The sequence below is a fragment of the Phoca vitulina genome, unplaced genomic scaffold, assembly GCF_004348235.1.
Source record: "Phoca vitulina isolate PV1807 unplaced genomic scaffold, GSC_HSeal_1.0 scaffold52, whole genome shotgun sequence".
Taxonomy (NCBI): Eukaryota; Metazoa; Chordata; class Mammalia; order Carnivora; family Phocidae; genus Phoca; species Phoca vitulina.
Window position 1 is genome coordinate 6315770 of NW_022589755.1, and position 13544 is coordinate 6329313.

Genomic DNA, 13544 nt, shown 5'->3' on the forward strand with positions numbered 1-13544 from the left:
CCCCCCCCCCCCCCCCCCCATCACCCCCTGGTGCCAGGAAGCAGTTCGAGGCCCCGACTCTGGCGGAAGGATTCTCGGCGCTCCTGCAAATCCCGTTCCGGCTGAACCTGGAGCCTCGGCTCGAGCAGCTGTACTGCCAGTTCTCGGAGGGCTGAGCGACCCCCCCCCCCCCGCCCCCCAATAAATTGTTTCTCTCTAAGCTTGGGCAGCACTGTGCTGGGAACAAGGGTGGCGAGGACGAGCCCCCTGGCCAGGCCCCAGGCAGGGCTGGGACGCACGGGCCGGGGCCGCAGGGCCCCAAGGGAATTGGGGGGGGGGGGGCCCTTCCCCGCCTGCGGCTGCACAGCCGGCCGAGGAGCACGGGTGAGGGGACCCTGAGGACGAGAGCTGGATCCCGCAGCTGGTGAGTGAGAAACTGCACTTGACCTCGGGGGCGGGGGGCGGGGGGGTCCCAGGCAGTGTTTGCGGCCAGGCCACCAGCCACGACCCGCTGGGGACTGACTGGGGACTGAGCAGCCACGAAGTGTGCTGGTCCCTCCTGGCCCAGGTGACCGTGAGCTCAGAAGTGGCCTCCCTCGGACATCTGAGAAACACACCTTCCCGGGTCCCCCGCAGCTGGAGGACTCAAACCTGGGGGTGGGGTGGGCTGGGCTCGGCCTCCCCCCCCCCCCCCCCCCCCGGGGGAAGGCATCTGGACAGGAGCCTAATAGCCAACAGGCTTTTAAAAGACTTTATTGGGGACACGTACAAGGGTGGGGACCGTCCTTGGAGACCTCTCCGGCCGCGGTCCTCCATCTCGCTGGAGAGTTGCCATCCCCAGGGGCCCCTGCTCAGAAGCATCTGACCTGGGGGCAGGAGGAGAGTGAGAGGGGCTGGACCGGGCCTCCCGGCGCCCCCTGGGGTGCCCCCCCCCACCAGCCTGGACACCGCAGCTCCGGCACCTCCTGGGACCAGCGGGAACGACATGCCTCTCCGCTCTCATCTCAAGGCCAGGGTCACACTCTCCCTTCCGAAACCCCAGACACACCCGAGCCGGGTGCCACTCACCAGTTTTGGCAGGGGCCTCGTCTGTGACTCCTGGAGGGGCCCAGCCTGGGGGCGGCCACTACCCCCCCATCTGTGGGGGAGGAAGGCGGGGAGGAGGCGTCAGCAGGGGGATGGGCCGGGGGGCGGGGGCAGGGGTGAGGGGAGCCCCGCCCACCGCCTCACCCCCCGCTGCTGCTGTTCCTGCTCCAGGTTCCGCTGCAGGACCTGCTGCTGGTTGGCAATGACACGCCGGATGCCGTTGACGAAGTTGCTCTGGTCGTGGGGGATGAGGCCGATGAAGATCTTCTTCTCGGACGAGTACAGGAGCATGAGCACCCGCACCTCGCACGACGCCTTGTAGGAAAAGTGCACGCAGCCGGCCTGGCGGGCGCGGAGCGGGGGGTCGGCGCCTGGCGGGGCCGCGGACGCTCCCACCCGGAGCCACAGGGGCTCCCGCACGCGGGCCGCTGGAGGCACCCGGGAGTGGGCAGCGGCCCCCGGTGGCCGCGCGAGACGCACAGGCCCCCCACGCGCAGCCCCGGAGCGGCGGAGGGACCCGGCGGAAGCCCTGCCCGAGCGCGCCCGCAGCGGAGCCCGGGGGGGGGGGGGGGGGACCTGCAGGGTCCCCTGCGCAAAGGCAGACTCCTAACGCCCAACACACAGCCTTCCCCTGGGGGACACGCACGCACGGCTGTGACTGGACCGGCCGCCGCACGGACACTGGCCCGGTGCAGCGACAGCTGCGCTTCCACAAGCCCCGGAGGACAACCCGCTTCACCTCGCAGATGGAGAAACTGAGGCCAAGACCCACTGGAACATAATTCAGCGCTCTGAGAGCTCCCGCGGGAAGCAGACAGACCTCCCTGCCTGGCAAGGGGACAGCAGCGCCCCGTCCCCAAGGAGAGCGGAAGGCGGCAGGACCTGGGAGCAGCGGGTCCGCGCTCCGTGGCATCAGCCCCTCCAGGCTCTGAGTTAACCCTGGGCCTGCCTCTGGGCCTCGGTTTCCCCATCTGTAAAATGCGATCAGGACAGCAGATCCCCAGCAGAGTCCGCGGACTGGGAGCCAGCAGGCGTCCAGGCACAAGGCCAACCTGCAGTCACCGGGGCCACCACGGCGCTCCCCCGGCTGGTGCGGAGAAACGGTCGCGGTCCCTCACCTCCTAGCTCCTACAGCCCGCCCAGCGGCCCGCGCCCCACTCACGAAGCCGTTGTCCATGATCCGGCAGAGGCTCTTCAGCGTCTCCAAGTCCTTGGTGAAGTGGAACTGCACCAGGCGAGAGTTCCGGAACAGCGGCACCAGGGTGGTCTGTGGGGAAGCCGGGGCAGCTCCGTGACGCACAAACCCTGCCTCCGTGCGGTCCCCACACAGTGGTGGCACCTACTTACGACCTCGGACAGGTCCTGTGGGGGGGGCCCCGCCCCCCGGGAGCTGCTCTCCACACCTGCCTGCCTGCACTTGTCACACAGGCCAGCCACCGGCCACAGGGCCCTTGCACATGCCGTCTCCTGATCCAGAACGGTCTCCGTCCAGCAGCCCGTGGCCCCAAGGTCTACACTGGCCGTGGCACAGGCGTGGCAGGCCCAGGGCCCCCGTCACACTCACCAGCAGCTGCTGCGGGATGAGCTGCATGTACAGCTTCCTCGGCCACTGCTCAGTCCTCCTGTGGGGCAGGAGGGGATGAGGGCCAGGAAGCCGGGTCTCACCGGGACCCTGCCTCTGCCCCCCTCACCCTGCCCCATACTCACAGGATCTCCCCTTGGTTCACATAGACGTGCGAGGGCAGCCACCTCTTGGACCGACTGTTGGGCTCAGGCCTGGGCTTTTGGGGAGAGGAAGAGGATGACATCAGGAGTGGGGAGGCACCCCAGTCAGTGAGGATGTGCTGGTCTCAAGGTCACCCAGGTCCCCCCAGGACTCACCTCTTGCCACTCCATGACGCCGCTCCACGCCAGGAACTTGTTGTTGACGATCTGAACTGGGCCTGCGACACCACCAGGGCCCACTGCCTGCGGAAGCAGGAAAGGGGGGCTGGTGCCCAGGAGCGCCCCAGAGGAGGCTTCTGGGAAACCTCAGCCCCGCCTTAAAGACCCTCGCCCCAGCCTCCATTCTGGCTCCTCAGCCTCCAGTCTGTCCACAGCCCCAGAGGACTCCCCGATGCTGGTCCTACCCTTCACCTGCCCACAGACCTCCCATGGCTCCCGAATGCCCTGGAACAAGTCTCAGATATTCAACCTGGGGCACCAACCCCACAGGCTCTGCCTCTTAAGAACTGGACAGCCCTACAGTTTGTTGCACAAACAGGGACACTAGGGGGAAGGGAGATAGTATTCACAAGTAACTCGTAGGTCAGGTGAGCTAGGACACGCCATCACCCTCCAGAGCCTTCCAGCCACACGCAGCACTCCCCACAAGCCCGCCTAGCCACGTCCCTGCCCCGCTCCACACGGGCGTCCCTCCTGGCGGGAACCGCCCTCCACGACGCCCTGTGCTCTTCCAAGCCTCACTGACGTGCCCGCTGCCCGGGGACCCGAGGCCTGGCCTGGCCACTGCCAGCCCACCTGTTTGCGCGTGGTGATGACCTGCCGGATGGCATTGACGAAGCCGCTCTGGTCGTAGGGGATGAGGCCCATGAAGATCTTCTTCTTGGACGAGTATAGGAGCATGAGCACCCGCACCTCGCAGGGGGAGATGTGGGGGAAGAGCATACACCCCGCCTGGGGGAGGGGAACAGGACGTCAGGGACCCCAGCGCATTGTCAAGGGGCCAGACACCCCTCTGAGCGTGAGTCTGGGGTCACCTCTGAGGTGTGAGGATCCTGTGAGGGCGCCTTCTCCCACCCACGTCCCCCCTGATGCCAGTCCTGTCCCTTAGAGCAGGACCTGCCTTTGCTAACCGGGCCAGAACAGCCTCCAGGGAAGCCCTGGGCGCAAACCCAGCTCTGTTTCCTCCCAGCTGTGTGACCTGACGCCAGTCGCCTCATGTTCCTGGACCTCAGTTTTCCCGTCTGTAAAATGGCCTCACAGTAACCTCCACAGCGCCACATAAACATCTGTCACGTGAGATCCTAGTGCCTCCTCGGTGGGACTTGGGAAACCAGGAGTCTGACGGAGCCCTCCGTCAGGGCTGTCGGGACGAAGGGGCGTGCACTTCGGAGAATGCCCAGGCTACCAGCCTGCCATCTCTTGTCACCCAGGGGCCACTTGCTCAGGGAGCTTGTCCCCCACCTTCCTGGACCTGTGTGCAGCTAGTCCTCCCAGAGCTACGAGCAGGACCAGCAGTGAGACGTGCCAAGTGGCACAGGAAGCGGGCAGACATCGGCCTTCCCTACAGCCTGAGGGCCCCGTCGGGCCAGAGCCCCCGCACCACACAACCCCTGGGCTGTCCAGCCCAACGGAACGGGAACCTGCCTGGACACTGCAGGTCATGGCCCACCCAGCACCTGGAGACAGGAGGATGGTAGTGGGAAGCGGGGTGCTGGTCCCAAAAGGGACCGGGGACTAGAGGGGACCCCAGAGCTGAGTCCCGTGGTGTCCTGGGCAGACAACCTGCTCTCATCGCATGTCCCCCCTGTGCTGGCACCTGTCCCCTTCCACAGCCAGACTCCTATGCTGAAACCAGAGTCCAGATGAGGCCCAGACCGTGGGGGCCGCAGAGACCACGCTGAGATTCGCTTCCCGGCTGCCCGGCCCCACAGCCGCCCCAGCCCGTGGCTACAGGACGTTTGCCACACGGGCGAATCGCTGCCACAAGCACCTTCCGCAAACTTCTGTCAGCCCCACTTGCCAGAGGAGGAGAGGGCCCCACACACAGCATCACAGAGTATTCCTGCCGCCTTCCGTCAGTAGGTCCCTGTCACGTGCTGCGTCCCCAACAGGCTCCTGGGTCCCCGGAGACCTAGCGGGGCCCTCTACTCACTCGCATCCCCGACGAGCGCTGGCCGAGCTCCAGGAGCCGGAGGCAGGGGCGCTCCTGTGGGCCCTGCTCTACCTGAGACCCTCCCTCACCGAGGCCACAGAGAAAACGTGCCCCCGGGGCCCCTGCCTCCCGCTGTACTCACGAAGCCGTTGCCCATCACGCGGCAGAGCCCCTTGAGAGAGTCGCAGTCTCTGTTGGTGAAGTGGAACTGAGCCAGCTGGGAGTTGCGGAACAGGGGGCCCAGGGTGGTCTGCGGGCAACAACGGGGCCTCTGGGTCAGTGCCGGGGGGCAGGGGGCTGCGGGGAGCGGGCCGCGGGGGGCCGGAGGTGGGTCTTACCAGCAGCTGCTGCGGGATGAGCTGCATGATCAGCTTCTGGGGCCACTGATCGGTCTCCCTGCGGGGGGCGGAGGTCAGGGGAGGCCCCGCCGTCCCCCCAGCCGTCCCCCGCGCGCCCAACCCCCCACGCGCCCACCGCTACTCACAGGTTCTCGCCCTGGTTCACGTAGGCCTGGCAGGGGAGGGCCCGCTTCAGCTTCGCCGTGGAGTCGGAGTAGGGTCTGCGCTTCTGTCGCGGGAGCGGGAGGGGTCACTGGACACAACCGAGATGCCCTGGCCTGCCCCACCCGCAGGGCCAGCCCCCAGCCCCCACGGGGACTCACAAGGGGACTGGCCACAGCTCACCTCCTGCCACTCAAGGACGCCACTCCAGGCCAGCAGCTTGTTGCTGAGCCGGTGCTCGCCTACAGCCAGGCCCCCGAGGGCGAGCCCAGGCGAGGAGGGCCCGATGGGACCCAAGGCGCCAAAGACCCGAGCACCTTGCTGTAGCAGAGGGGAGCGGGGAAACTGAGGCTGAGGGACCCGCAAGGGCAGGCTGTCCCCTCCCAACATACATCCCAACGTTCGGACCCAAATCCCCTGCTCAGAAACTCCTGGGACCACATCCAAACCCCCTGTCCCAGGGGCTAAGACCTCAAGTAGCTGACCTCCACGTCCTTTTCCTGCCACTACTCCAGAACCCGAGCCCCCCAGATCCCACTTGTCACTTCAACACTGGTCCCCATCACCCTCCAGACCTTGCTCCAGCTGCGCTCTCGGCCTGGAATGCCATCCCACCCCCTTCAGGAGACGCCATCCACTCACGCCCCTGGCCTGAGCAATTCTTGGTCCCTCTGTCCTGACCCAACTCAGAAACCAGCTCTCTGGGGGCCCAGGGCCTCCTCGAAGCTCCCACAAGGCACAGACCAGCCCGGACTGTGACTGGCTGCCTGGCACACTGGTTTGCCCCAACGCGCCCATGCTCAAAATTCTTCTAAAGCTCCGCATGGCCCTCAAGAGGAAGTCTGGACCCTCCCCCTCTAGCCCCCGCCAACCCTTCCAGGTGGTCACAGGCCCTCCTGCCCTTGCAGACCTCGTGTTGCAACCACACCAGGGTGACCTCAGGGTGGAGAAGGTAAAGCGAAGCAAACAGAACCATCCAGAGAGGCAGGGAGACTTTTGGAACAGGGAGTGTAACACCTGGAGGGATCTCAAACACAACATCTCGAGAGCGTTTGCAGAACACCAGAAGAACGTTCCAGCAATAAAGCCAAGGAAAGCTCCACATTCTACTCTTCACAGGGCACTCTAACAGCTATCTTAAAAAAAAAAAAAAAAAAAAAAAAAACCAAAAACATCCCAAAGCAAACAAGGGAAGGCTTTGGAACAAGCTGGCAACAAGAAACCCCTGAAAACCTCACTCCTAAATCCATCCAAGCAGCAAAAGAAACTGTAACAGTTGTTACTTTTCATCTTACTACTAATGGGTATCCTCTGCATTTCCTATAAAGCACACAGATGTCTTCTGTCCCAGAAGGACAGACAAGAAAAGTTATATTTTGTGAGGGCTTAAAAAGTAAAAAAAAAAAAAAAAAAAAAACCTGAACCAGCAAGTCCTCCATCTGGGCAGGTGATTCTGGAATTTGGGCAATGGTCTCAGGAAGAAAACCAGAGAGCATCTTGCTGTAGGAACGTGTTGGTAGGCGTCCAGGGCCAGACTGTGTCTGAGATGCAGGATGGGCGTGAAGCCCTGGGTCTGTAGGTGCCACCAGGTGGGGCACAGAACCTCTGAGAAGAGGTACTTAGAGCACACAGCTGAAGGGCCTTTACAGATCCCGGGGAATGCGCTTAAGGATCCAGCACAAGGTAAACTGCAGGCGCGTGTGTTTTAAAGACTGCTTTGTCTGGGAGGGCAAGCTGACCATGCAGGACCTGAAAGATGTGTCGGTCTAGAAAGTAAAGACCAGGAACGCTTACCTAAAGGCTCAGGTCTACCTGCAACAACAAGGCAGGCACATTGAAGTGCAGGACTGCGTGAGGGACTAGGCTTAAGGGCAATCCTAAAGGAAATCTCCCAGCTGGGCAAGTGTGTGCAAGATCTGGCTGTGCCTCTGACATGTGAATTGTTTACTACACAGGGAAGCCTGTTTCCTTAGGATGCACGTTTAAAGACCCAGGAAACGCTTCTGAACTACGTGTGATTGCTGAACCAGAGGGGTGAGCCAGTGGAGCAAAGGGGTACGTGTAACTTTTGGGAGGTCTTTAGAGACTTGGTATCTAAGTTTAAGATCCGACGAAGCCTGCCTAAGGCTTGTGTGGGGCTGCCCCAGCTGCATGCCATGCCCAGGACGGGGCAGTGTACGAAAGAAGCGAACTCCAGAGCCAGCCTAGGGCAAAGCGCACATCTGGGCAAGCGTGAAACGTCAGGATGTGCAGTTTTACTATTCTAGGTACGCCTGAACATTTTTGCGTGCGTATTTCGGGTCCGGGGAAGTGTGTGTAGTTAATGTACCTGCAAAGCCAGATGTTTACGTTTGGGCTTGTTGCACTCCGTAAGGGCATCCCACATCTGGGCGGGCGTGCAAATCCTGGGCGCACACGCCACGGGCGCCGTGCGGACGCGCGCGGGCCCGGAGAAGAACACCCCCAGGCGCAACACCTGAGCACGCGAGTGCAAAGACGCGGGCCCCTCTCGCCGCGGCCCCTCAGCCCCCTCCCCCATTTCCAGATTTCCTGCCCGAAGAGAGACCCAACTTTCCAATTGGAAAAACAAGCGTGCACGGCGCCCGCCCGCCCCCCACCCCGCGTTCAAATCGGGACGCGGAGTCAGCAGTAATTTGAGCCCTCCCCGCCCCCGTACCCCACCCCCGCCACCCCAGCCCAAACGTGCAACAAAGGGGAGAGCCCGGCGCATACCACCCGGGGGGTCTCCACGGGGGAACCCGGCTCCACACGGAGACCCCAGAGAGGAGGGGGCCGTGGACAAAGACCCGAGCCCGGGGGAGGGGCCGGCGGGGGCGGGGCCGTGGAAGGCTCTGGAAAAAAGGCGGGGGGCTCACCATGGGAGGGGCCGAGCGGGCCCGGATCCGCGGCGGCTGCGGGCCGCGGGGGCTGGCCGGCCAGGAGCGCGAGCGGGCGGCGCGCACCGTGAGGGGCCGCGGGGGGCGACCGCGACCCCCGAGGGGGCCCCCAGCGCCGGAGCGGTGCGGAGCGCGGCGCGGACGGACCATGGCGGGCGCGGGCCGAGTGGGCTGGGGGTTGCCACGGGCCGCACGGGGGGCTGCGGGCTCTACCGACTGAGGGGCGCGGGCGCGCGGCTTCGGGGGAGACGGGCTGGGCTGTACCACGCGCGGGGGACGCGCCGCCGGAGAGGGGTCGCCGCGGCCAAACCACTGCGGCGAACGGGGGAGCGCGGCGCGTACCAAGAGCGTCCGCGAGGGGGCGTGGCCGGGCTGTACCAAAATAGGGCCGGGGAGCCTCAGGAAACGGAGAGGGTGTGTGGGGCGGGGAACACGGCCATTGGAAGATACTCTGGGCGGCTCGAGCTACAGGGGGAGGAACTGAGAGGACGTGCGAGCAACAGCTTCAGGGGGGTGTGGCGGGAGCGGCCACACCGAAGAGTGCGGGGGGGATTGATGAACGTAGAAGGCGATACCAAGTTGGCTACGGGCTGGGGGACAGGATACCAAGAGACCCTACCCTGAGTCCCGGACCCGCGGAGCCGGGAGACTACACCAACACACCTCAGGAAGAGGAGGAATAAAGAATAGTGGGCCTGGGGGTAAAGGAACCTACCTAGATGTTTGGGGATACAGATCATACCTTGCACCAGAGGAGGACTTAATGTTTGAAGGCGGTGACGTGGCTAGGTGGGCCGGAGACCACAAGTCCCAGCGGCCCCCGCGCGGCCTGGGCGGGGCCAGGGATCCCAAGAGGGGCCGCCAGTCACTGCTGCGTGCCCATTGGCCCCCGCACCCTAGGCTCCGCCCACCGCCCTAGGTACCTCCTCCGGCTAAGCCGCCCGCCTCTCAGGGCCGTTCATTGATTCACTCATTCACTCACCTATTGCATGGCTGCGTATTCACTTAGTAGAAGTTGTGTAACATTTCTTGCTTAAATTTGCCTGTTTCTGAATCGTGGATAATGGGTACCCGTAAAGAGGTTATAAGGATTAAATGAGTTAAAGTAGTAGGATCAGTACTCAGCATGGTAACAACTTAAATGTTAACTTTTCTGTTTCTTAAAAAAAAAAAAAAAGTCGTGGGGCGCCTGGGTGGCTCAGTTGGTTAAGCGACTGCCTTCGGCTCAGGTCATGATCCTGGAGTCCCTGGATCGAGTCCCGCATCGGGCTCCCTGCTCGGCGGGGAGCCTGCTTCTCCCTCTGACCCTCCCCCATCTCATGTGCTCTCTCTCTCTCATTCTCTCTGTCTCAAATAAATAAAATCTTTAAAAAAAAAAAAAAAAAAAAAGTCATGATGAACACCAGGTGATTAAAATAAAAACTTTTTAAAAATCATTATGAGTACTACTATTTCCAGTATGCGCGGGCAGTGAGTATACTGTGATGACCAAAACAGACTGGGTCCCTCACAGAGACCAAGATCCACTGGAGATGACAATCAATTTGGGATAAGTGTTACAAATAGTGCAAATGCACAGGACAAGGGCATGGTGACCATGAGGAGTCAAGGAAGTGACCTTTATTTGGGTCATTCTATTTGGGCTGGAAGAGTCCTAAGATGAGGGAACAGCAAGGGCACAAATCCTGAGAGTGGAAGGAGAGTAAGGGAAGTGTGCGTAGCTGGAGCAGATGGAGGGTAGAGGAGAGCGGTGGAAATGGGGAGATGCTGGGGTCCACAAGCAGAGTCCTGTGGCCTTGGGATGGAATTTGAATTTTAATCTCACTTTGCTGGGGAACCACTGGAAGGTTTTCAACAAGGGAGTGACGTAGACTCACTTACTTTTGAACAGATCGTTCATAGAATGCATAGAAACATGCACACAGTACTCTACAAGTCTATTGGAACAGGTGGGACCCACAGTCGCCTCTGAGGAGAGAAGGCAGCAGACTGAGGGAATGGGGCCACCGGGGTGGAAGGGAGAGTCAGTTTACTCTCTTGGACTATTTGGAATTCTCACCATATGCAAATGTTGCCTACTGAAAAATGACCTTTGAAATATTTAAATCTTTTTTGAAGGATTCCCCTGGCTGCCGTATTGAAAATAAGATGGAAGGGGAGCAATGAAAGCAGAAGGGCAGAGAGAAGACTGTGCTAATAATCCAGACAGGAGGCACAGATGGGATGGACGCAGGCAGGGCGGCCACAGTAGTGGTAGTCGTTTACACAATTCATTTCAAGCTGGAGCCCAAAGGACTTGTGTAGAGAGTGAGAGAAAGAGGAGGGAAGGATGAGGCCAAGGTGCCTGCCTGTCAGGGATGCTGCTCAGTGAAGGGGAGCCAACTCTGGGGGCAGGCGGAAATCCCTGCTTCCGTTTGTGATGTGTTAATTTTGAGATGTCGACTAAGCAATGTGGATAGGGGAGTCTGGAGATAGAACTTCAGGAGTCTTCCGTGCTCGAATCAATGAGACACTGAGATCACAAAGAGCATGTGTGTAGATAGGGTCCAGGACACTCCATCCCTTTAGAGGTGAGAGTCCTGAGGAGCAACCAGCTAATGAGACAGAGGGGTGGCCCGTGAAACAGGAGAAGCCCTGAGCCAGGATGTATTTCCCCCCACCCACGAAGCCGCCTGCACAGCCCTGAGTTCCAAATCTGACTTGGATTGTGACCAAATGGAGTCTGTGCTCTCTGGACCCAGACCGTAAGTTAGATATCAATGTTTACCTCCAGACCCCTGACAACCACCCATGTCAGGACAACCGACCACTGGCAGCAGGAAGGAGACAGAACCACAGGGACAGAAGCCTCTTTAATCTCCCTAAATCCTCATTTCTCACCATCCTCCTTGGTCCAAGACTTCACAATCTCTTGCATAGATAACACCCTCCTAACTCTTGCCGCCATGTCTCTCCCTTTGCTAATCAAAACACTCTAGTGGCTTCCCAGTCCCCCTAGAATTCAACACAAACTTCCTCTAATGCCCGCATGGTGGACCCCTGCTGTTCTATCCAGACTGATCTCTTCCACATCCTTCCTGCTCTCCATCATCCTTCAGCTCCCATCAGGACACAGGTGTGGGCACGAATTCACAGGATTGTATAAGCAGAGAGAAAGTTGTGCGAGGATACACTCCAGCGGGAGCAAAATGAAAACATCCCAGAATGTGAAATAAAAACGTAGGCCGAAATTCTAAGTCGCACTACAGTACAGCCCTCTGAAGCCAATTGGCTTACCCCGTGTGCCAGTTTGAAAGACAGCTGCCCATTTCATCTGTGAAACCTGCCGTCCAGGCTAGCAGGCTGGTATGACTAAGCAATTCTGCTCCCATCTGGGATGCTGTACGCTTCCTGCAAAGTAGCGGTCTGCTACCAAACCTGTTTATGCCAGTTGCTCTTAAGTTAATAACTTAATCCTATCAAACCAATAAAATATTAATGCAAGAGAGTTGTTTATGTGGAGAGCAGGTTGCCCGCATTGGAGAAATAAAAGTGAGCTGCTTTAAAAAAAAAAAAAAAAAAAAGACAAAACAGCAGCGCCTTGGTGGCTCAGTTGGTTGAGCATCTGACTCTTGATTTAGACTCAGGTCATGATCTCATGGGTCATGGGATCGAGCCCCGAGTCGGGTTCTGAGCTCATCGGGGAGTTGGCTTGAGATTGTCTCTCTCCCTCTGCCCCTCCTCCGCTTCCAGCAGGATTTATTGACTTTAGAGAGAGATTGAGAATTTATGAGAACAAGTCGGGGGAGGGGCAGGGGGAGAGAGAGAATCTCAAGCAGACTCCCTGCTGTGCTCAGACCTGACACAGGGTTTGATCCCATGACCCATGAGATCATGACCTGAGCAAAATTCAAGTTGGGCTGCTTAAACGACTGAGCCACCCAGGCGCACCAATTAATAAATCTTAAAAAAAAAAAAAAGAAAAAGACAAAACACTGGAAATTATAAATGACTTGTGCTTTGTGGATGTAGTTTTTACAAGATTATGATGTTGTATGATAAATGGGAGACCAATATTAAAAAAAAGGTCTTGGTCCTACACAAACAGAAGAATGTCTGTTTAAATGTTCTTGGTTAGGGGCGCCTGGGTGGCTCAGTCGTTAAGCATCTGCCTTCGGCTCAGGTCATGATCTCAGGGTCCTGGGATCGAGCCCCACATTGAGCCCCACATCGGGCTCCCTGCTCGGCGGGAAGCCTGCTTCTCCCTCTCCCACTCCCCCTGCTTGTGTTCCCTCTCTCGCTGTCTCTCTCTGTCAAATAAATATTTAAAAAAAAAAAGTTCTTGGTTAAAACATTTAAAGTGTTCAGATGCTCATTAGTGCTATCTGCCATATATTTCGAACTCCACTTTGCCCAGCAATGAAAAGGATTGCACTTCCTGACCCCATTATGGTCCAGTGGGGCCATGTGATGAATTCTGGCCAGTGAGATACGAGCAAAATGACATATGTGAATCCGGTCTGGAGCATTTAATTACTAGCGCAAGCCCAGAGCTCCCTACGCCTTTCCCATGCTTCTGGCAATATTCAAGATCTATCAGCAGCGGCTCCAAGGCAACCCTCTATGTAGCAGGAGGGAGAAAACCCACTTTTGCTACTTCAAGTCACTGCAATTTGGAAGTTGTTTTTGCAGCCCAGCCCAGCCCATCCTGACATATAAATGTCCTTTTCAAATAATCCCACTTAACCAACCTGAGTTTACTAAAAGGGCAAATTGGGAGTACATATGGGGTGGATGTGTATGTGACACAGACAAGAACACAAAGGCAACACGGACAAATAAAAATGCTTCACACAACAAAATGGGAGTAAAGAGATCTCTGTCCTGAAGATTCTTTGTTTTTTGGTTTCGCAATTACAAAATAATGTTTTTTAAAAACACGGTCTGGGGGCGCCTGGGTGGCTCAGTCAGTTAAGTGGCTGTCTTCATCTCAGGTCATGATCTCAGGGTCCTGGGATCGAGCTCCATGTCAGGCTCCCTGCTCAGCGGGGAGCCTGCTTCTCCCTCTCCCTCTGCCCCTCCCCCACCATGCTAGTTCTCTCCCCTCCCCCCGAAATAAAATTAAATAAATCTTTTAAAAAAAAGAAAAAGTCTGCCTGATACATGCTCTTCAGGCTCTATATATTCTTCCTTAAACTTTCTCATCATGATTTGTACTTATCTGTG

General features: G+C 58.8%; 2 protein-coding genes across 3 annotated transcripts in view; one reads left to right on the forward strand and one right to left on the reverse strand.

Moving 5' to 3' along the window:
- PNKP (polynucleotide kinase 3'-phosphatase) overlaps positions 1–650 on the forward strand; it is a 6759-nt gene extending 6109 nt beyond the window's left edge. For both annotated transcript variants that reach the window (XM_032388249.1, XM_032388248.1), the window contains one exon: positions 38–650. In XM_032388249.1, coding sequence (XP_032244140.1) covers positions 38–184 — 147 coding nt within the window. In that variant the 3' untranslated portion in view covers positions 185–650. The remainder of the gene's footprint in view (positions 1–37) is intronic.
- A 70-nt stretch (positions 651–720) lies between these two features.
- On the reverse strand, positions 721–8639 carry PTOV1 (PTOV1 extended AT-hook containing adaptor protein). The gene is made up of 13 exons (XM_032388644.1): positions 8319–8639; positions 5626–5763; positions 5427–5509; positions 5281–5338; positions 5085–5192; positions 3586–3741; positions 2947–3033; positions 2773–2846; positions 2630–2687; positions 2228–2332; positions 1210–1407; positions 1048–1117; positions 721–845 (listed from the first exon to the last, which is right to left on the reverse strand). Exons 1-12 carry the CDS (start codon positions 8487–8489, stop codon positions 1106–1108), a joined length of 1248 nt encoding a protein of 415 aa, XP_032244535.1. The 5' UTR covers positions 8490–8639; the 3' UTR covers positions 721–845; positions 1048–1105.
- Positions 8640–13544: the final 4905 nt, after the last annotated feature.

Excerpts from the sequence above, each read along its gene's own strand:
- PTOV1 (XM_032388644.1), bottom strand. The coding sequence starts at position 8,489 with ATGGTCCGTCCGCGCCGCGCTCCGCACCGCTCCGGCGCTGGGGGCCCC. Across the intron at positions 3,034-3,585 it reads TCATCACCACGCGCAAACAG|GCAGTGGGCCCTGGTGGTGT; the intron begins GTGGGCTGGCAG and ends CTGCTTCCGCAG. Across the intron at positions 1,408-2,227 it reads GGATCATGGACAACGGCTTC|GCCGGCTGCGTGCACTTTTC; the intron begins GTGAGTGGGGCG and ends CGCGCCCGCCAG.